Genomic DNA, 23,421 nt, shown 5'->3' with positions numbered 1-23,421 from the left:
AATTAGGCATTTTAGGCGATTTGGAAAGCATCGAAGGAGTCATCGGCGGTAATTAGTGAAAGTTGCTCCCAGGTCAAAACTCATACTTGTGATTTATCATTATAAAAGCGCATTGGAGTATGGGAAAATCAATGTTCATCAAACAAATGTCGCACATGCGTGGCGCGACGACCACCGCCCTTTAAGAAACATGTAAAACATATTCACAGAATAACCTAGTTATTCTTGCATAGACCCTCTAACGTCAGGCGGATGTGCTACAACCGATAAATAACTAAGTAAAAGTAAATAAACAGTATTCCGTTCCAAGATACATGTACATCGTACATCTACTCCGGCATTATAATACCAAGAACAAACAAACAAACAAGTTATTCACTATCGAAAATCCAATGCTCACAGTGAAGTACGCGTTCGAAATTCGCGTAAAAACATGTATAATCTTTATATCACGTTATACACGCGTTTAGAAATGATATGTCGCATATGACACATACGACTCGGAACAGAACGTGACGCAGCCTTTCTTAGGGGTCGACCATTTGAGATAACAAAATGTTCGCACATTCAAGACAAATACAAATGTTCAGACAAGACCTCGTGAAAAAATTGTACTTCCAGCCCCCCCCCGTGATTTCAAATGTTTGACCCCTTCACTCCTTGTTGGTAGAATATTCTCATAATTCTTATTTCTGATTACAGATTCAACAACAGTCATTTTGTAAATATTGTGCGTATAAAACCCATTTTCACTGATTACAGTTTAATGTATTATCCCGTTTCGTTTCGTTTCGTCGATTACAATAAGCCGCATACAGAAAGTCATTCCCCGGAGTCATCCACACTTCCGAAACTCCTTTTCGCGCCTCGGTCTCATTCGCATTCAGCTCCTGCTTTTTTCTGGGTTTTCTGCCCTGTATTCATGCCAAAGTCACTCAGAGCTGAACATAAAATTGCGTAATGGTATCTGATGGAATAAGAATCCCGGCAAAGTTGTGTGCATTGTGTATTATATTTTTATTTATTTGTTCCTACCCTTTTACATAAGGGGCTCACTAGTAAGTAATCAGGATCTGCAATAAAATTTTTGGAAAAAGCACATACTATATAAATGAAAAAGAAACAGAAAATTTAAAACTTAAAGGAAGTATAAAAAATTTAACTTTTAAAAACTTAAAGAAAATACAAAACAATGAAATTTTTAAACATAAAGTGGATACAGGAAATAAATGTAATCTACATAATCTTTTCTATATTTCATGGCATCAATGAGAAATCTTTTCACAATTCTATCAATTTCTTCACATATCTCATAATTGTAGTGCTGAGTGCTATTGCTTAAAAGGAAACATAATAATGCTTTACCCTTCGTAATATCTTCGTAAAAATTTGCTTCACCATTTTTACATTGGATATGACTTATATTTGTCATCATATTATCCCTATGTTCTTTGTAGCTTTCACACTCTTTCACACTCTTAGCCTTAATACTTGGTTCCATAGTGACAAACCATATTCTACTCTATTAATATTTCCATGACCACAAAGTATTGCTTTCATAACTGGAAATAAGGTATTACATTTTTCTACTATTTTTGTACAGTGGGTGTGGTCGGAAAGGTTACGTGTAATCCAATAGCCTAAATATTTGTACTCAGCAGATTCTTTTATTTTTGATTTTCCAATTGACCACTCTCAACGTTTGTCAACTCTTTTGTTTGTGATTAGGACATTAGATTTATCTTCATTAACGGCCATTTTCCATAAATTACAAAGATTGTTAGTAATTCTTAGCATTGCCACTAGTTGACTTTCATTAGGTGAAATAAGTACTATATCATCAACAAAAAATAGGCCATTAATTAGTAACCCCAAGTAAAGATTCATCAAGCATTTTTTTGTAAAGTGAAAATAATAATGGAGCCAGAAGACATCGTTCGGTGTAAAGTGTCAGTGTCGATATCACCAAATGATATCCTACTTTCTATGTGGTAATATGTCTGTTTATGACTCTCCACAATTTTCCCTGTATACCATTCATACCATAGAGCATACCATAAACTGTCTCTCCAGATGGTGTCATATGCTTTTTTGAAATCCCAAAGTGCCAAATAGGTATTTTTATTTTTGCATTTGCGTGCAGTGGCTATTCCTTTTAGAATAGGTATTTGGTCTGTAGTAATGTAGTGGACACTGAATTTCAACCAGTGTTTTATTTTTTAGTAGAAGAATCTTCTATGCACTTGTATGTGCAAATTGCAAGTGCTGGTGACGACACATTTTGCCACAGAAGTCATATTCGTGTTTGGGACTACATGACAGGGCTGTGTCAAATGGCAATTTGTAATGCGCTGTCATCCTGGCGTCAACCAGGCCCGGTCGAACACAAGCACCTGCTGACCTTAAACCAAGGTTCTCCCAAACTCGCATTCGTTAGTGAATGAATCTCGGCCAGTGGAATTGGCCTGCCGAGCCGACCCTTTGATGTTCAGCCTAAGGTAGGATTTGAACTTGGCTCTACCGATCATGAGTCTGATGCAACAACCACTATGCTACCAGTGACCGGTACCCAATTATTTTTCAAGTATTCTATTATATAATTTCCCTACAACTGAACTTAATGATATACCCCTGTAGTTATTTAAATTTTATTTGTCACCTTTTTTATGCAATGGTATTATAATACCTTTCCCCCAATCAGCTGGTACTACTTCAAGATGAAGACATGCATTAAACATTATATTCAGTGAATTAATGATAACTTGTCCCCCTCCCTTAATGATTTCATGTATGATCTCATCCGGACCAGCAGCATTGTTATTTTTTAAATTATAAATTATTTTATCAACTTGATTATCTGTTACTAATATATTTTGCGTGTTTTGCTTGGAATCTTGATCATATTCAGCTACAGATAGTATTAAACTATCAAATAAATGATCATATTCACAATCATGTCAATAGTTCTCATCTTTCTTCATCAAACAACGAATGACACCAACAGGGGTTGCATACACAGTAACTTGTTCGAGTGCAAAAAACGACAGAGAATGCTCGCAATAGGGGGCAGGATGTTCTCAATACATGTCTGAAATAGGGGGTGTTTTTTTCTTCAATATGTCTGCTCTAGGGGGTACTAAATTTACATTGCGTCCGCAATAAGGGGCATGGTTTGCCAATGAGCTGCCAGCCCTAGGAGCCTATTATTTTATTTTTTAGCAAGAACGCACATGGTGTATGGTTTTAATATAGAGTGACCCCCGGGTCCCAGTTTGAAGCGCGGTGGTTTTAATAATACAAATTTTCTATTGGTTTACAGCAATAAATATATAAGTGATTAAAATAATAATTGGTTATGACATTGATGTAACACATGCGAAGGAACTATTTTTAACAACTTGAAGACGACGGAGTACACCATGAAGTTCCTTGGTAAAATCCAAGATTTCTTGTACCCGGAGTTGTCCGAATACCAAGTCCGATTACGGGCATAATACACCGCACCACATACCATCAAACTGTAAGGTCACGTTCCACGAAAAATAACTCAGGCTTTTCTATTTTATGGGTCATCAAAACGGACATTTGACAAATTGAGAGGGTGACATGGTGACATTTTTTCATTCGTATCCATTGGTTTTCATTATACGGCTGCTTTGCACATCCCCCCCCCCTCCCCCTTCAACCCAATTTCCATCACGGGGACAAATATCTCTATTCAAATCATGATATATTTGTCGATGATGTGTTTCTGTTTTGTCATACGATAATACGTTAGTATTTCCGGAGATTATACAGATAACGTCGGCGATTATCGTCGATATTGTCGATTATCGATTTTTCTTTGAAAAGTATCGCAAACAAAATTCGGAAAACAATTGGTGAACTTTTTTTCCGCTTCCGGTCGACACGCATGCGCATAGAGCCAGTCGGTAACATGTGACTTTGTCGCCATATTGGATCCTTCTATCAAAATGGCGTCCGAACAAGTATCCGACAAACAGGTAAAACTCTCAAATTTGCTGCGACAGATTGTATTTCTGACCGATTTATCTAGACGCTGTAAAATTATATAGTAACAGGAACTTCAGAATGTGGAAAACAGAATTATTGATGCTATACGTCCCTGATATTTCATCGAAATATGTTAGTGAAATTCAACCGGCATGTGTTCACATACGTCTATTCATTTGCCTACACGACCGATGGTTTTATTTGCCAGATTAAAACAAGAAAGTGCATTTTCTTTGTTTTTGCTTTCTTTTTTTTTTGGCCGCCTATGTGACCACTTTGTCCCATTTTGGTGTTTGCTTAAATTTCAGCGAAAATTCACAAGTGATGTAGTCTTAACGTTAAATTTAAAAAAAAATCCGTGAACCAGAAGCAAATGACCATGCTCGCCTATGCTTGGAATTTTTCTCCATTTGTACTACACTAATGTTAGTACCGCAAATTTATCGTTTTCAAAAGGGGAGTGTTCATGCATGATAAAATACTATACGGGGAAAAAAAGGACAGGCTTGTTTATTATATTTATAATTATCGCCGTCAATGTTAGATACGATTAGTACGATTCCGTAGTTCCAGATTGCGACAGACGTTTTTCTACATTTACTTTATCCAGTCGTTGGGTCGCAATCTTATTGTCGTCAATCCACCGACAAGTTGAAGTTGAAATACAGCCGGTCATTGGACTATGAACCACAGTTTAAGTTAGGACAATGTGTTGGTGAATATTTAACTGTCGATTAATTCTTTCATTGTGTTGTTAACGATGTTATAAACAAAATACTACAGACCAGCAATCATTGTTATATTACTGGTAAAATTTCACGTAATTGTGATTTAATTATTATTACTCATGGCCAATTATTCATCCAAAAATAAGAACATTCATTTCTAATGTATGTCTTGCTGTAAAGATCTCAATTGTTGTCAATTCCAGCTTTCCTAAGCTTTCCCCACCAGTAAAACAAATTAGATTACTTTGTATGGACTTCGTTTCTTGTGGTGTGTCTCTTGACTCAAAAACACCTGAAAAATCTTGTTTCATTTTACAGAATTGATCAATGAAACATTTTGTTGGCTAATTTAGATGTTGCCTACAAATATAACAACAATACAAACCCTGTACAATTTCAAAACTGAACCATTACATACTCCCTTCAATACAAATGTTTACACTTAAAATCCAACCCAAACATGCATAAAAGGAAAGATTGCCTATAGCTTGAAATGCATCATGGGTGTAACCATGTGTAGGGCTTCATTATAAAGCAGCGACTATAACTTTATGCATCATCGGCGCTCAACAGTGTTGTAGGGCTTAATTAATATAGAAGTGGTAATGTTAGGTGTTCACATTTCTATTTTTTTTCTTCAATTATATTCCGACATGCAATTACCTGCACACATCTGACATCGCACCGTTGGTTTTGTTGTTGTTTAATTAATTGTAGGCAACATTGTTCACAGCATATCGTTCTGCCTTGTATTCATTCATTCATTTAAAATCAATGAAATGAAAACAAAGTTGCATGTCCTGGGAGGAAATTCAACGACATAAAACTATATTGTATCAGGTTGAATCCCGTTGCTATAAATAGACCAATTTAACAACTGTCTCAGTGTGCGCACTTCTGCAATACTGTATTTGTTGGATACATCACGCACAGATGATGTTTCAGCTGGTGGGTAATCTTTTGGTTAAAAAAAAAAACACTTATTTTTTTTTTTGAGTAAAAAAAATCATTTAGTGCTTATCTGAGCTGAAGTTTCAAAAATGTGCCTTAAGTACTTTAATTTAGTAGTCATTTTTAAAACATTTAAGTCTTTCACCAAAATTTGAGTGAAATTGAAGTTTTTGTAGTCGCTGACACCTGTTCAAGAAAAGATTGTAAAATTGTGACTAGCTTGAATACTAGTAGATGAACTTCGTTTGCAGTGAGCTTTGTTTTCACCATGAAAAATGTTAGTACTTCTTCAATGATTTTTTTCCCTCCTAATATCATGCTTTATTTTATGAGCATTTTTAAGGATTTGTTTATGAATTGCTAAATTACATGTAGTATTTGCTGTTTTACCTGAAGGTGATCTTATACTGTCTGTGATGTACGACAGACCCTTGGATTTTTGTCCTCTGTTACAAGCATTGGGTGTGATGAGCTGTGGTCTTATCCTGAAAATAAATTATTAGGTTCCTTTCTGAATTTATAGCGACTACGTTTAAATTCTATGATTATAGATTCTATTACTTTTCAAGTTAGCACATTTAGCTGTTAGCGAATTAAGCAATGATTGAATCCTGTCATTAATTATGTTTTATAGGGGGAAACGGGCTCTATTATTTGTATTCTTTTTGGCATGTAGACATGCCTTAACATGTAAATGTCTGTAAAATGCTATCTTGGTGAAGATTCAATTCTCTTGTATAACACTGTTCAGTGTTCTCCCCAGAAATTTTTCCATAGAGTCGCGGCTAATTTGCATAATAATTAGCATACAATTTGCATAAATTAACATGTTGTTTGTCATATGGGGAAATACAACAAGACCAGTTTTTTTTCCTTTTTTTTCTATTTATTTTATGTACAATCTGTATACAATTATTGTATAACAATAAAAGTGCACTGCATGTTTAGTATTGCAAATGTCCTGCAGAAACACTGAGTTTTCTGTTTCTTTGCTTGGCCCAGCAATCAGCAACTTTATAAACCCTGTTCGGTCCCGGTAAATTAAACATTGGGTTGATGATTCTCAGTGCTTGTATTCCGTTTCTGTTGTTTTCTGGTTAAGTACTACAACTGTTACGAGTCACGATATTTACGCTACTATGTAATAATAATAGTTTTTTCGGGCTGAAATTTTTTTTAATCATCGATGTTGTCTGTTCAACACAATTGTGAACAAGTCGAGACAACGGAGGTCTGAATTAGGAATTGTCGTCATTGTTATACCACGTAAAATTTAGGCTTTTCCTCCAAGAAATAACACAAGTGTCACTCCAATTTCCACACGTTTCTTGATTAAAATTCCTAATTTCTTGATAAATATATTATTTTCCATTTTGCTTCACTTAATTCATCCGGATCTGAGCACGATATGCGATCCGAGTGGGAAGTTCACACTCGCTGGATTTTACATGGGTGACGCCATCTTGGATTCACGATCACGAGGTCAAAATTGTTTACTTCATAAATATATATTTTTCACATTCTGATCTCAAAACACAAATACAATATCAAAAATACTGATAAAAATCAAAACCTAGAATAATAGTACGATTACATTTCTAAAAATAATAATTCAAATACGTTTCGTACACACCGGAAACATGTGGCTTTTGACCCCAAGTGTGACTATTCATTTGCATATGAATATACGTTTTGCAAAAAGCGTTTGACACCGAGGTTTACGGCTTTGCCTTTATAGAACTGCTTTGTTTTTTTTAAACGATATCCAACCAATGAGAAACAACAGGGGATTATCCCGGGAATTTGGCATTAATACCATACATTTGTAGATTTAACTAGTTAGCCAGGAAACTTTACAGTCTGTGAGAGACTGAAGAAATCAGATCACGGGATAAATAATAGCATCGCGGAGAAAACACATAGCGTCGCGGGCAAATCCGATCGCGTTGCTGTTTTGGCCTGGGAGAACACTGCTGTTATGCGAACCCATTCTCCACTGTATGTGAAGTGGTACATATAATTATGTGCACCCTTACCAATGACATCAATTGTTGCCCCCTATTTTGTTGCAGAATTGCCGTTGCAACCTGGGATCGAGTTTACTTTTTACATATATATACTATGTAACAGGCTAGACACAACAGGTAGTTTATAGCTTTGGACAATTATAATTGTCTTTCAAACTCACTGGCCTCAACAGACTCTAGAAAATAAATAGGAACGTACATTTCAAAAGAGCGAGTTTAAAACGTCAGGCCTTGTATTAATGCAAATTTTACTAATCATCTTCTGATTTATGGTAAATTTGATAAGAAATTGCAATTTACTATATTAATGACAGCACCTCAGAAAACCCCAAAAGTATTGTTAACAACAACCATTTTTTTTTTATTTCAGGTTATTCCTGTAAAACCTACTCCTCAAGGGTTGGCCTCTGACTCGAAAGAAGAGGAAGTTGTCATGGAAGACAAGTTGACTGAAGAAGGTGCTATTAGCACCACGGTATACATCAAGCATCCACTTCAACACAAATGGGCTTTGTGGTTCTTTAAAAATGACAAATCAAAAACATGGGCAGCGAATCTTAGATTAATTACAAAATTTGACACAGTTGAAGACTTCTGGGCGTAAGTATTATAAACATTCTTTGTTTATTCACTTGGTATTGATCTGCATCATATTGATATATCTATCTGTGTGGATGCTTATGATTAAACTTTGTATTGATTTGTAGTGGTGAGGGGTTTGCAATAGGTCGATATATGGAATAGAATGTTTTATTTCTACTGTGAAGTGGATATGACATTTCTTTTTAGGTTCAAGGTCAATATAGTTTTATAAAAACACAATTGTCAATTGATTTACTTGGGGGAAATTGGTCATTTCTAATTTTAAAAGTAGTCTGTATGAAGGGAACTAGTTCAATTGTTAGCTGTATATAATTACTGCCCATGGTTTACCTGAATTTGACAGTATCATTGAGTGTCTGGAAAACTATGAAAACATGGAATATAAGATTATTACGAGGATACCTCAAAGTACCAGTATGCACGAAGGCCGTACAGTTCAAGTATCGACCGACGAGCAGTGGAGGTCGATGCGCAGTGTACTGTCTGAGTGCATACTTTGAGGTATTCTTGTAATAACCTTATTATTATACATCTTTTCCTTCCAAGGATACACTGGGAATGTCGAAATCCAAAATCAGCGAACGTCTTTGTGTAGAGTCCGGTCAAATGCTAGTGTCAGCCATGTTTGTTTTTATTATTAGAGGATGCTTATGCACGTAATCATTCCATATTTGGAATTTGAATTTCCTAATATGGTAGGATGAAAATACCCTGTAAAATACCACAAAATTGTAGTGCGGTGTATAACTTAGTTATGAAATGTAACTCGTCCTCAATAACATCACATTTGACACAGTTAAGTTCAGTTTTTTGGTCGTTTATGTCTGCCTGTCTCAATATGTAGCCTATGACAACCGTTAAAATTAGCCTATCATCTATCTGTCATTTAATTGTTTCAGATGAATAGTTACACAGTATGCTTGTATATCAATAATACAAATTGTTTACTATTGTTTCAGTCATTCTTTGAACGATTATGTTTAACCAAATATTGCTACACTACAGCAAGTTATTATCAACATTGTCGGTAAATGTACAGCAATTGCTTCCAATGTTGTTGAAGTTGTTTTGCTACAATAAAGTTTGTTTTGATACATTTGCGACGCACCCAGACTTCTAGCCGCTGTCATTGGACCCACAACGCTTTTCCATTTTAGCGTGACCGTACACGCGATTTCCAGTAGTTTTAATAACGGATGATTCATCCAACCAATGTACTTGTTCGACATCATAGTTGGTAACAATATCTATGAAATCCAGAGTCCACTCTTTGCGTTACGTCCTAGACTCGGCGGCAACACTGGTCAACTTCTTTCGGCTCATCCCCAAATATTTCGTAATAACACAATGAATAGTTGACAAGCACGGGAAAGTATCGATGGTACACACATTTTCGGCAATTAAATTTATTCTAATCTCCCTCAAATAAATACTTGGCTTAGTCTTCTTGTATAATTCGATGTAACACGTTATCATTAAGTTTTGGGCATTGCTGTGGACCGCCAGTATCATGTTCAATATCACCAGTTGAGGTGAAATTTTTGCATATATTATATGCAGTAGATTTTGTCACACCAACCCTTTTCGCTATGTCAGCAAAAGATATTTCTTCTAAATACAGCTCAACTATCTTTTCGCGAATCGCAGGTGGAGTCGGGAATCCCTGTTTACCCCGAAACATGATGACTGTGAATGTGACAGTCACAGTCAACGAGTGCGTGATTGGACAGTGGAGCGGCGACTTGAAATCTGGGTGTGTTGCAAATGTATCAAAACAAACTTTATTGTAGCAAAACAACTTCAACAACATTGGAAGCAATTGCTGTACATTTACCGACAATGTTGATAATAACTTGCTGTAGTGTAGCAATATTTAGTTAAACATAATCGTTCAAAAAATGACTGAAACGATAGGAAAATTTTCACCACCAGTTTCCTCATTTCATCACAAATTCACAAAATAGTCCTGTTTATAGTCTACACTTTCCTTTAGAAGATTAGAACAAAAAATAGCCAAATATTTTGAGTAAAAACTGAAAATTTACTCAAATTTTGTCTGTTGTCTCCAATATAAGGATTCATTTTCTGAAATATTGAAGAATGTAAGGAAAAAGTGCAGAAGAATGTGGGTGAGAGTCTGGTGGTGAAAAGGTTAATCACAGTTAAATAGCAGCAAGCAATGACACATGCTTATATTGATATACAATATAATTTGAATATATTGATTTAACCAGCGTGCAATGACACAAGGGAAATATTCTGCAAATTGTTGTATGGATATCACTTTCAGTCTGAACGCAACAAATGGTGTTAAAATTGTCAGTTATGCTTTCAATGTTTTTATAGTTACAGAGATAATCGTTGTTTTTAATAGGCTATATAATCACATTCAGGCTGCAAGTAGGTTACAATCTGGATGCGACTACTCACTGTTCAAGGTAGGTTGCAGAGATACGCTAGGTTTACATGGTAGCATTTTATCAGAGTCAAATTATTGCTCCTCCACAAAATAACATGAGATTATCTCTTGTATGTTTATGTGTTACAAGTTTTCCCCATGTCGTTCAGAGTTGAGCTGAAATAGTGCACTTGACATGTTCTCGTTTACATTGTTCAGGTCTATCCTAGTTCAACACTGAGGGTTTCTTGAGCTGAACTTGATGCAAGCTGAACATGTTTAAATGCTCATTTTTGCTGGCTCAAACCAACTCCAGCTGTTGTGCTCTGTACTTTGTCTTCTAGTACTTTGACTGAATTTGTTTTTTTAGGATGGTATTGAACCTATGTGGGAAGATGAAAGAAATAAACGTGGTGGACGTTGGTTATTAAATTTGCAGAAACATAACAGAAATCATGATCTAGACCGATTTTGGTTAGAAACTGTAAGTAGAAGTGTTTTGAACTTTTTCAGTGTCTTCAAAATAAAATATACAAATTAATGAAATATAGTTCAAATCAACAATTGTGTAGTCATTCGTCATCAAGAATATAGTAAAATTTCTCTAACATGATCTGATGGTAGACTATGAATTAAAACAATATTGACAGCCTTCGTTTCGACCTTTTACTTCATAGAAGTGCTTTGTCACTCGAGGGTGCACTGTAGGATAACCATTGAAACGGTCATCAAGTATGAATAAAATTTGAACTAAAAGACTTTTTTTTTTTCTAGTTATTATGTCTTATAGGAGAAGCATTTGGAGAGGAAAGTGATGAAGTGAATGGCGCAGTTGTAAATATTCGTAATAAAGGAGACAAAATAGCAATATGGACGGCTGATTCCACTAGAGGAGATGAAACATGTAAAATAGGGTAAGGATAAAGCATGGGAGAGATTGAAAGCAATGCATGTAGTCAGTGTGCAATCTAACAGGACTAATATTATATGGACCCTAAGTCAAAATTAATTTTATTCAGTCTGTTGAATGCTGGGTAGGTTAGTATGCTGCGCAAGTAAATTACTGTAAAACCTGTTGAAAAAGCGGCATGCAATTTTAGCGAATTGTGGTAAAATGCCGTTAATAGCGAAATGTTGATTTAGCGAATTTCTTGTCATTGTTGATTTCTTTGTTTGGCGGCAATTTTGAATTGATAATAAAGTCATTAGCGACATCTTGAATTAGCAAATCAGTTCTCTCGCTAAACTCGCGAAAAAGACGCGTTTTACAGCACAACAAGTTGCATCACAGGAAATCTTTGCGAGTCAGTGGCGTGTCATATCGGCTTGAAGGGCACACTACATTAGGTATTGTTAAACTATATCAGGATTAGTGAGTTTGAATAATCTAAAAAAAATAACATGCAAAACAACGTGCAAGCTAAAAATCTATGGTAGTTGAATTTTTTTTTTGTGTATGTATAAAAGAAGATCACACAATACATTGGCACATTTATGATACTTTAATCTGCACTAGATATTTTTTGGTGTGTAATTGTGACTTCTTCCTCACAAAGTACAAGGATGTGACATTTATCAGCCATGTATTAAGGCCACTGGGCAGTCACTTGTTAGTCCCCGTTCAGACGCAGTCCGAAAACGGGGACTTATGTTTTGATCTGCGTGCGTGCGTGCGTGCGTGCGTGCGTGCGTGCGTGCGTGTGTGCATGCATGTGTGCGTCCGTCCAGACCTGTATCTTAGAAATGCCTGGACCAATCACGATCAAACTTCACACATACATCATACATGATATTATACATATGCATATGTTTCACAATCTGATTCAAAATGGCCAAATGGCGGCCATTTTTGTGCTAAAAATCATCAAAATCAAGCATTTTTCAAAATTGGTATATAGGTTAGACATTATAGGACCTTGATGCACATCATTTTGTTTTTCAGATAAGATTAAAAATAGCCGACTGGCGGCCATTTTGTTTTAATGAATGTGGTTCTAGTGCCATATCTCTGACTTACTTTGACTGATTATGTTCAAATTTTAAATATACATTATAGATCATGTCATAGATATACAGATATATTGGTTTGACGATTCTATTCAAAACGGCCGAATGGTGGCCATTTTTGTGCTAAAAAATCATCAAATATCAAGCATTTCTGGCATTTCTGGATGGATTTTGTTCAATCTTGGTTACATACATTAGACATTATGTGTTCCTGATGCACGTCATTTTATTTTTGAAATGGCCGACTGGTGGCCATTTTGTATTAATGAATGCAGCTCTAGTGCCATATCTCTGACATGCTTTGACTAATTATGTTCAAATTTTATATATTCATTATACATGTATTCAAAATGGCTGATTTTGTTTTAATTAATGCTGTTCCAGAGCAATGTCTCTCAATACTCGTTTGACGATCAGATACAAATGTCAATCATTTTAATGTTAAACAATCATCATAATCATATTCTTGACATGTTTATGTTCCAGCTATATTACTATAATGCTTGGCTTGTTTTAATCACATATTACCATGGTATTTGCATGACACAAATTACTATTTATATTTACAGACGTTTATTTAAAGAAAGACTTAATCTTGCACCAAAACATATCCTGGGCTTCCAGGTAAGTTGTTTTTGGTTTATTTTTTTAATTTACTGCTTTTAAAGGTCAGCTAAATGCTGTGTTATATACTAAAACATTTTTATTTTTATGTATTTTAAAATGTGGTTATTCATTATCTTGTCATTTGCATACTCAAATTCCCCTGGTGACATACGCAGGGGAACTTGCAGGTCAGCGTGCAATGCCGATAATGTATATAATTCTTATTCAATTTAATCGTCTTTGACTAAATTGAGACTTGTGTACTTGTTGCTTGAGTACGAGTGGACCATAAAGAACACATTAAGTTTATCGTATAGGGTTGAGTTAGATACAACATTGTTTTTTCTGGTGTAGCTGGTCGTTGGTCAATGTACAATCAGTCACTTGAATGGTGATCAATGAAATCGTTTGAAGTGCTGACATCTCCGCGTCTATTTTTTCCCCAAGTTTGTCAAGATGGAGTTTGATGTTTGGCTTGTCTAATAATTATTTGCCAGGTTACTGGGTATGTTCATACACTGGTGTATTCCATCGATTGTCTAAGTAAAAATAAAGATTCAAAATAAAAAGAGACAAAATGTTTTAACATGTTGGGTCATGACGAGAATGGCAGCATTTGATTGTATAACACAAATAATTGAGTGAAACACAGCAAAAATTCAATTTGATTCAAGTGTGATTGTCATAATACGACATTAAATTGACAGCCCACTTATTATGCAGATCTAACTACTGGAAAAGATCACAGTAGTGTGAAGTCGTCATTAACACCAATCACCAAACAATTCAGAAACATTTAGGCAGTGAAATTAAAAACAATTACAAACGTTTGAATGCTGCGTAATTGCCTATTTGTTCGACACTTCTGTTTCCACATTACGTCATTGCTACCTCTTGCATAGCATGAATTATTTGTCCGTCGTCGTCGTCCGTGTCAATGTTTTACTTTTTCGACTTCTTCTTGAAAACTACAAGCCTGAATGCTTTGATACTTGGTGTATATGTACCTTGGGTAGACCTCTCTTAGGTTTGTTCATTTCATGTTGATATCTTCAATTCTCTAATTTTGGTGAATATTTTTGTCATTTTTGGTAAAAAGTGATATTTTCGACTTCTTGTTAAAAACCGCAAGTGCAATTGCTTTGATATTACATATATAGGTACTACATGTGAACCTCTCTCAGAATTGTTCATTTTGTAATGATATCTTTAATTCTCTAATTTTGGTGAATATTTTTGTCATTTTTGGTAAAAAGTGATATTTTCGACTTCTTGTTAAAAACCACAAGTGCAATTGCTTTGATATTACATATATAGGTACTACATGTGAACCTCTCTCAGAATTGTTCATTTTGTAATGATATCTTTAATTCTCTAATTTTTAGCATTTTTGGTAAAAAGTGATATTTTCGACTTCTTGTTAAAAACTGTAAGACCGATTGCTTTGATACTATACATATTGTTCATTTTCTGATGATATCTTCAGTTCTTTAATTGAAATGTGCATTTCTAACAGCGGAGCTATCTCAGCCGATAGGCTGCTTGTTTACCATTTTAATTTTTCGGCATTTGTCTTTAACTCCAAGTTCTTTTATAAATGAGGGCAGATGATTGGTGTAAGAATCTGCGGATAATGGTATAAGGAGAATGTCCATTCCAACTTTTTTTAGCTCTGCTGTTGACAAAGTCGACACAGCGGAGCTGTTCATATTACTGATTATCCGTCGTCGTCGTTGGCAGCGTCAACTTTACAATTTCAACTTCTTCTTCAAAACCGCAAGTCAAAATGTTTTCAAATTTGATATGCAAGTACCTTGGATGGTACTTTCTCAGATTTGTTCATTTCATGTCAAATTCTCTATTTTTGGTGAATATTTTTGTCATTTTTGGTAAAAAGTGATATTTTCAACTTCTTGTCAAAAACCGCAAGTCCAATTGCTTTGATATTACATATATAGATACTACATGTGGACCTCTCTAAGATTTGTTCATTTTGTAATGATATCTTTAATTCTCTAATTTTGGTAAATATTTTGTGTCATTTTTGGTAAAAAGTGATATTTTCCAATATTGTTGAAAACCTCAAGTCTGATTGCTTTGATACTATACATATTGTTCATTTTCTAATGATTTCTTTTGTTCTTTAATTGTAATGTGCATTGCTATCAGCGGAGCTATCTCAGCCGAGAGGCTGCTCGTCTTGTTGATTTTAAGGGTTTAGTCCACTGATGTCACACCTTCGGATCATTTTGAAAACGCTTAAAATCTCACATGATTACTATACACATCGCTGAGTCTACTAAAAATGTTTCAAAAAAAGCTCTGACCGAAAATATATCGTTAATAGTATAGTTAAATTATTCAGTATTATGATGATGATAAACATATAGTTTGGTGGTGCACTTTTACTTCTGCTGGAGTTGGAAAGTTGGAAACAGTCGACTGTTTCAGGATAGGTGGCCATGGCTACAACACAAGAAACATCTCAAATTTACTCAGATGTGAGTAATCATTTTTAACCAAATAGTGGAACACAAATCTAGTTATGTATTGTACATGAATGTGCAACTACTCAGGTTTAGCATAACGTCCAGATCAGGAGAGAGGTACTGATGGCCAAATATTTTGGTTACTTCGCCCATCAAGTCATTGAACCACAGTGAATTTTTTTCTGCTACTTAACAAATACTGTGGAATACTTTATTTTCGCTGGAATTAATTTTCGCTGAAAACGCTTTTTGGGTGTTTTGCTTGGAATTTATTTTCACTGATTTTTCATGAGTTTAATGTGAAATATAGGAAAAAAAGTATATTCGCTGGATTGTATTTTCACGGAATCATCCTTTCAGCGAAAATAGCGAAAATAAATTCCAAGCGAAAATAAAGTATTCTACAGTAGTTTCTTATTTTGTGAGTTACTTTCGTCTGTTATTTATTTTTCACAATTTTTACAGGCACATGCAGATACTATTAGTAAGACCGGTTCAACAGCTAAGAACCTCTACAGTACGTGATACTAGTTACTTCTGCTGTGTGTATGGTGTGGTAGACTTCTAGCTAAATTATACATGGACATCGCTGACCCGGGAATCAAGACCACCTAGGATGATGTGAAATGTATGTCATAATCCCCTAGGATGATGTGAAATGTATTACATGATAGCTTTGCATTTATTTTTGAATCAGCTGTGCCAGCATGTTTCAATTCAAGTCATTTGATTTCGGTGTCACTTAAAATGCTACAAGGAAATTACTGTAAACCATTTTATTTCACTGCTAGGAATTTCCGCAATTTGATTATTTAATAAGGGCATTCGTGACGACAAAATTTTGCGAAATTTGCTGCGACTTGGTTTCTTCAGGACCCCATTGCTACAATGCTGCAATCAAAATTCATGATTTCAAAATTTTGACCAATTACAGGGGGTTCACAGTATTTTCTTTGTTTGTGATTTCCGCCAATTAACTAAATTGCATCTGTTGTCATATTTATTTTTCTCAAACATTTTAACTGTGTTTACAGTAGTGCTGTTCATATAATGTTGCCTTGAAGGTGTGAGCTGAGTTGAGTTGAGCTGAGCTGAGCTTAGCTTCTTTTTCTACATATACCGCCCCTCCTTGTTTCTTTCCTGTACAGTCAACAGATTGTAAAGTACCAATCTGAAATGGGCCTTATACTTTTTATGTATTCTTTAGTTTATAGTTTGAGTGTACTATAAACTTGTTTACAATGTGTGTGAAATAGTATTCTCAGGGGGCGGGGCTATGTCGCAGAAAGTTCTACATTTCTAAGATGCACACCACTGTGCCATGTATTTTTATGGGCTCTGTGTGAGCTGCTGTGGAACATGGCTTAAACAGCACAAACTCAACTTTGAAGTAATTCGAAGCAATCAGATTTATATATGTTGCACATGTAGTGGTAATCTTACCCTGTTCAGGGGAGTCTCAACAACTACTGTAGAATACTTTATTTTCGCTTGGAATTTATTTTCCCTATTTTCGCTGAAGGGATGATTCCGTGAAAATAAAATCCAGCAAATATACTTTTTTTCCTATATTTTACATTAAACTCATCAAAAATCAGTGAAAATAAAATCCATAAAAAATGCCCAAAAAGCCTTTTCAGCGAAAATTAATTCCAGCGAAAATAAAGTATTCCACAGTATATCAAAGTGCAGTTTTCTGAGAGTTTTCGGTCTTTTTCACCATCATGGTTGCCAGATTGTGAAAATAGCCAGATGCCCACCTCCTGAGAATATGCATCTACCAACTGTACTGTTACCACTGCTACAAATGACTCACATTGTCTGTAGCATCTAACATGAAAGTCACTGTGGCTACTATATGTGTCTGAATAACCTTCACTGATTATTTGAAATCAGTTGTTGTGTAGCTGATTGATGTGAAGCCTGTCTAACTTAGCGCATCTCCTGCTAAAAGCGTCCATGGATAGCCAGAATGAAAGGCGGCGGCAGCTAAGCAGGCGATGTGTTGACATCAAAAGATTTTAAACTTCAGAATTCTGTATCACTGATTTTTTGTAGACAAGTTTTTATTCCACATGGGTATTATCTCTCCAGATAGTCCATGTGTACGATACCTGGCTCTAGAGTTAACTCCAACAGTGATAAGACATGTACCTAAAACAGTTCTAAACTATGCCCGGCTTTGAAGATCAGCTTTGCGACAAAAACACTTTTTATTTTCCCTCATTACAGAATAGTACCGGTAGTACAGAATGTTTTTTCTTTCTGTGGTAATGTTAATATGGTTTCTTGTAGGTCAAAACACTGTCAAAATTAGGGGGGGGGGTGACCTATTTTCACTCGGCAAACCACTTCGTTGCGACAGAGTTTACACGGTATTTTGTAGACCATTTAATTTTCTCTGCTGATGTATTTAGCTGAAACATCGACCAACAAATAAGATTGCCCATGGGCAATGTTGCTGCACTTTTTTTTTTTGTGCCATAACCTAGCACAGTGGTAATGTTTTTCAAGAGTGCAAATTAATATACAAATGGAAATTATTTTTGTCTTGTGCATCAATTACTAGAATAATTTTTGGTGATTCATTTTTTTTTCATATTAAAATAGAGGTATGATCTGTCAGGTTGAATGAAAATTTCAAACACACATTTGTAGAAAGAGAATAAATGGGCCCAAAAACTTGTTATTTTTATTGATGTTGTACTAGTTTAGATTTACAAATGATCAATCTTTCTCTAATTTCCGCGATTACTCAAGTCCTTTGGTGAAATTTACTTGGCACAGTAACATTTACATATCACTGCAATTGTTTGATTTGACAACGAATCACACCTCATCCACATGTCCACAGTTATAACAGATATTCAGACTCTATTCTTTGTATATGGATGTCGGTTACAGTGTTCGAGAAAGTACATGCAATGCATCTATGTAATACATCCATTCTACATGCAATGGGCATAACTCAACACTATTTTCTGATATGCCTATATATGGATATACATGTGAGCTTAGTTCAATCAGATCAACACTATTTTTTGATGTGCCCATACATGTATATGGGTATACCTGGGAGTATAGTTCAATCAGATCAACACTATTTCCTGATATGCCTATATATGGATATACATGTGAGCTTAGTTCAATCAGATCAACACTAGTTTCTGATATGCCCATATATGGGTATACCTGGGAGTATAGTTCAATCAGATCAACACTAGTCTCTGATATGCCCTTATATGGGTATACCTGTGAGCTTAGTTCAATCAAGGCAACATTATTCTTCCATCAGTCATTTATTATGCTTAACAATTTTTTTTGTAAATAAATGCATTACAGACAATAGAAATATTGACTACATTTCCAGTCCCCTTTGCTATATGACCACTTTACCCCAGAGTTGATGGGAATCTCATTGTGGACTTAGCAGTAGCCTGGAAATGTAGGTTGCTTAGCAACATTTTGATAGTGCTAACTTTAGGTAATTCTAGAATGTTGACATTATTAGCTGCTAGATTTTTGTGTTTCAAACCTACTTGCAGCTGGCAAAGTAACTGCAGCTGCTTTTATGTTAATTTATGTAAATAATTACATAAACTTGAAAAAAAGATGCTTTCATTATAAAATGTGTAAATTTCTGTGGATTACTTTAAAATGACTTTGTATGTAGTTTATAGGTATACACTCCAACCTTTTTAACACCACTCAACTTTTTGGTCATCTTTCATAAAATGCCTACTATATTTTTTCCCCTCATATATTCTCAATTTTGATCAGTCAGTGTTGTGAATGGGGGAAAATCTGTTCACTAAGTCCAAAACAAAGTTATTGAAATATTCATGAAATTGTGGAACCAAAATTTTGACTGGAGAAAATGCACCATATCTGTTGGTAGATGGTTATTTTTTTGTGTCTACTTATCAGTCTAATTTTTAACCACCATAGATCTGTTGTGTTCAATTTTGAATTCATCATATATTTGCACTAAGCAATTTAAAATATACAAAGTAGAACATCTGTTTTGTTTTGAAAATTATTTCTTATTGTATATTTATTCTTCAACTTCCAATCTTGAAGCACATTTCATCATAGTTTAGATAAGCTTGTAGCCTGTGTTAAAATTCAACTTCAACAAAACTTATATAAATCTGATCAATATTTTTTTCTTTCTTTTAATTATATTTTTAACATACAGAATTCAAAATGATGGTATATTTTGTTTTTCTTTTTTTAAGTATTCATCCAAAAAAAAAATCCACAGCAACATTACAAAGCATTTCCTGATGAAACACTTCCTTTTGGTCTGTGTAGATAGTTAACAGGTTTTTGCACTGAAATTATATAATCGCTAATATTATCTCTAGAATTTCACCGATTTTGCATGTTACAAAATCAAACCCACTACTACGACCATATTTTTTGGATAAAATACAAAACAACAAAAAATTATAAGTTTATATACAAGAAACTAACAGAACAATGTTATTTGTGTTGCCATGGTAATCTGTATGGGGAATATTGGAAAGTTTGTTTGATGTCCTGCCTCAAGTGTTTTTCCTTCAGAACAAGATGTCATGCCAACGACTTAAATCATTTACTTTTGTTTTTCTCATTATTGCATGTTTTCTCCTGGTGGAATTCTTTTACGTCAAAAATTAACTCTGAATGCACGAGATCGTATATCCATAAATGCAAGTACCTGTAGTGCCACAGTTGGCATCACGTTCGTTAATGTCTCATGCAACGTATGCGTCTTTAAAATATATTGTTTACACAAAATGGATGTAAAGAGTGGTGGTTGTTTCGAAAGCGTGCATTTGAAAGAGGTTCCGAACCACAGATAGCAGTAACGTAAAATGTGCGATCGCCTTAACCACTGTTCTTTAATGAGAAAACAAATTAAGACAATGAGAGTGTAAAATTTTCTATGGGTGTAGTTATGTTCGCGAAGCTCAGTTTTAGTCGCAATTAGCGTTAAATGAACAGGTTGACATTGCTTACGGCATTTTCAGTGTTGCAACTCGAAGCAGAAATTGAACCAGGATAAGTGTTTAGAAAGTTTTTATAACAAGTCTGTTATGTGAATATCATGTCTATTTGTAAACACAACTGTACATGTATATTTTCAAGTACAGATGTGCTTTGTTTCTTATTTTGCTCTCCCTCAATCATTAATCATAATCATCTACAAGTGAAAAAAGAAATTTACTACTAAGTTTGTAGTAAACATTTTCTATTTGAAAATAAATACTGTTAGTTTATTCAATATGTATTGGATTTCTTTCATGATTTTGCTTGTAGGAGTGTGTGCAGCGTGTCTGTCAATCTGTTTGTGTGAATATCATTTCCCATTAGCTTCTTTCTGTTTGTCATGGTGCACCAAGCCATGCAAGGCAGGTAACTAGTAATGGTACAGGCATTCTGCTTGTCCATCAAATTTTTAGTCTCCTGGTTACTTAGTGTTAAATCATAGTGGTTGAGTATGGTCCCATTACACACAAAAGTTGTGGCTTGTATATGAATTTGTTTTTTGTGTTTGCAACTAAATTGACCTGACATGACATTGAAGCCTGGTTCACAACAAATCCGAAGGGTCAAATTGTTAGTCATATGCCATGTAGGGCCACTACTCGTATGAAGGGCACCACCAATAGAAAAAGCTCATTACTTCCAATGAATAACTACAGAGGGCACTGTGTCATGCATTTCTTAGATGTTTTTTTAGAAGTAAAATTCATTGTAGTTGTACAGCATGCAAGTATGCATTGTGTACATTGACACATGGGACCAACACCATTATGCGAGACATGTTAGATATGCCAACATACATAATGTGTTTACATAGAATTCATGTGTGCTGCACGACCATAGCACTTTCGTGAGTCTGACGTGTGGCGAATAAGGTTATAATTCCATGAAGTTGTTGTATGCCCACTGTTTTCCCATTGACATTGCTCCACACTTGGCTACTTCGTGTTGCGATATTTGTTGGGTATGAAGTGCAAAATATGCATAAAAATAAAATATTACTTACCATGTACAGTGTATGGTATATCACAAAGTAACATTATAGTAGTCGCGTGTACGCTGCATCAAAGGGACACTGCCAGTATTTCAATAAATTTATCATTGAGAGTATACAGCTTCATGAGGAATAAAGTTTAAAAAAATTTAAAAATAATTACCAAGGATTATTATTATACATCTGTTGTCGTAACGCCTTAAGTTACAGCGTGTCGTAATTTTGCGGTAATTTACTGGGTATTTTCATCCTACTATACAAGGAAATGCAAATTCCAAATATGGAATGATTACTACGTGTGTAAGCGTCCTCTAGTAATAAAAACAACTTTTTGGATTTTGGCATTCCCATGATGTATCCTTGGAAGAAAAAGATGTATAATAATATGGTTATCATGAGAATACCTCAAAGTATGCACTCGAACAGTACGCCACACATCAACCCCTGCTGCGCACCGGTCAATACTACAGCTGTACTGTCTTCATGCATACTTTGAAGTATTCTCGTAATAACCTCGTATGATTATGATCAGGGCATTGTTCGCCAGTTATTAGCATGTAACTGTGACAATACATGTTTTCAAAATGATGGGATAAAGAAATAGGAGCTTAAATTATGAAAGTCTTAGCGAGATTGGATGTTTCTGGTTCATCCCCTCTGTGTTTATTTTAGTACTGTTAGCTTACAAGATGATATTGGAAAGCGAGGCTCGGAATAGTTAAATTTCTCCTAGTTTTCAAGATAGACTCGACTTCACTGATCGGTTTGCCATCTTTTGACTGTAACTAAAAATTGTCTGGAACTTTTTTATTTAGACATGATATATTTAGATGTAAATAGATGAGGTAATAATTTGTACGCCATTATCGAGATGAACAATTAAAAGATATTTTTAATTGTTAAAATGTAATAAAACTCTATGCAGCCGCAGATAAATAACTAATTTATAGTAACATGTACACCTTTTGGATCATACTTTATACATGTACAAGTTAGTATTTGGTATACTGGGAATGTTATTCTGTGAAAAACAGTGGTGGACTGTTGTCCAGAAAGCGACAAAACTGAGCAATTTCAGTGATTGATAACATGATAATTATGCATCGCAATGCTAATTTATTGAAGACCCTTTTAATATGTGAAACTGGTTCAATCATTATGCAAATCAAATTCATTGTTTTTATTTAGTCCATTACTTAGCATGGTCATGTAAATTTATGGTAGAATATTTACCTACAACTGGGTTTAGGAAAATTATGCACCAAATGCATCCAATGCACAGTAAATCTCATCCAATGATATTTAAAATGCAATACATAATCAGATCTTAAAAATGTTTTTTTTATTTGAAGCTGTATACTAGTAATGCATCTTACCTTCCATGTATTATACACAATTTATGTGGTCAAAAAATAGGGGGAATATTTATTGGGTCTAATGCCCTCTAGCAGTAAAGTTGGGAAATGTGATTATTAAGGGACATCAGCTCATTATACATCTTAATTTTTCAATGAATGGAGAATTGAAAATTCAAGGTATTTTCTATAAATTATCAAATTTATCTCATTGTAAG

At 34.8% G+C, this 23,421-nt stretch overlaps 1 protein-coding gene across 1 annotated transcript; it reads left to right on the top strand.

Moving 5' to 3' along the window:
* The first annotated feature begins 3,926 nt into the window (after positions 1-3,926).
* Positions 3,927-16,475, top strand: LOC100372928 (eukaryotic translation initiation factor 4E-like). Its single transcript, XM_002737092.4, has 7 exons — positions 3,927-4,004; positions 8,091-8,320; positions 10,698-10,761; positions 11,092-11,205; positions 11,496-11,635; positions 13,298-13,352; positions 16,289-16,475. Exons 1-7 carry the CDS (start codon positions 3,975-3,977, stop codon positions 16,346-16,348), a joined length of 693 nt encoding a protein of 230 aa, XP_002737138.1. The 5' UTR covers positions 3,927-3,974; the 3' UTR covers positions 16,349-16,475.
* Positions 16,476-23,421: the final 6,946 nt, after the last annotated feature.

Source organism: Saccoglossus kowalevskii, chromosome 19 (genome assembly GCF_978046115.1).
Source record: "Saccoglossus kowalevskii chromosome 19, keSacKowa6.1, whole genome shotgun sequence".
Taxonomy (NCBI): domain Eukaryota; kingdom Metazoa; phylum Hemichordata; class Enteropneusta; family Harrimaniidae; genus Saccoglossus; species Saccoglossus kowalevskii.
Note: the sequence above shows the minus strand (reverse complement) of the source record. Positions and strands in the feature narration are given on the sequence as shown.

What these genes read in the sequence shown, in the direction of transcription:
- LOC100372928 (XM_002737092.4), top strand. Translation starts at nt 3,975, where the DNA reads ATGGCGTCCGAACAAGTATCCGACAAACAG. An exon ending in AACAAGTATCCGACAAACAG is followed by an intron (nt 4,005 to 8,090) that starts GTAAAACTCTCA and finishes TTTTTATTTCAG; the next exon opens with GTTATTCCTGTAAAACCTAC. An exon ending in ACCGATTTTGGTTAGAAACT is followed by an intron (nt 11,206 to 11,495) that starts GTAAGTAGAAGT and finishes TTTTTTTTCTAG; the next exon opens with TTATTATGTCTTATAGGAGA.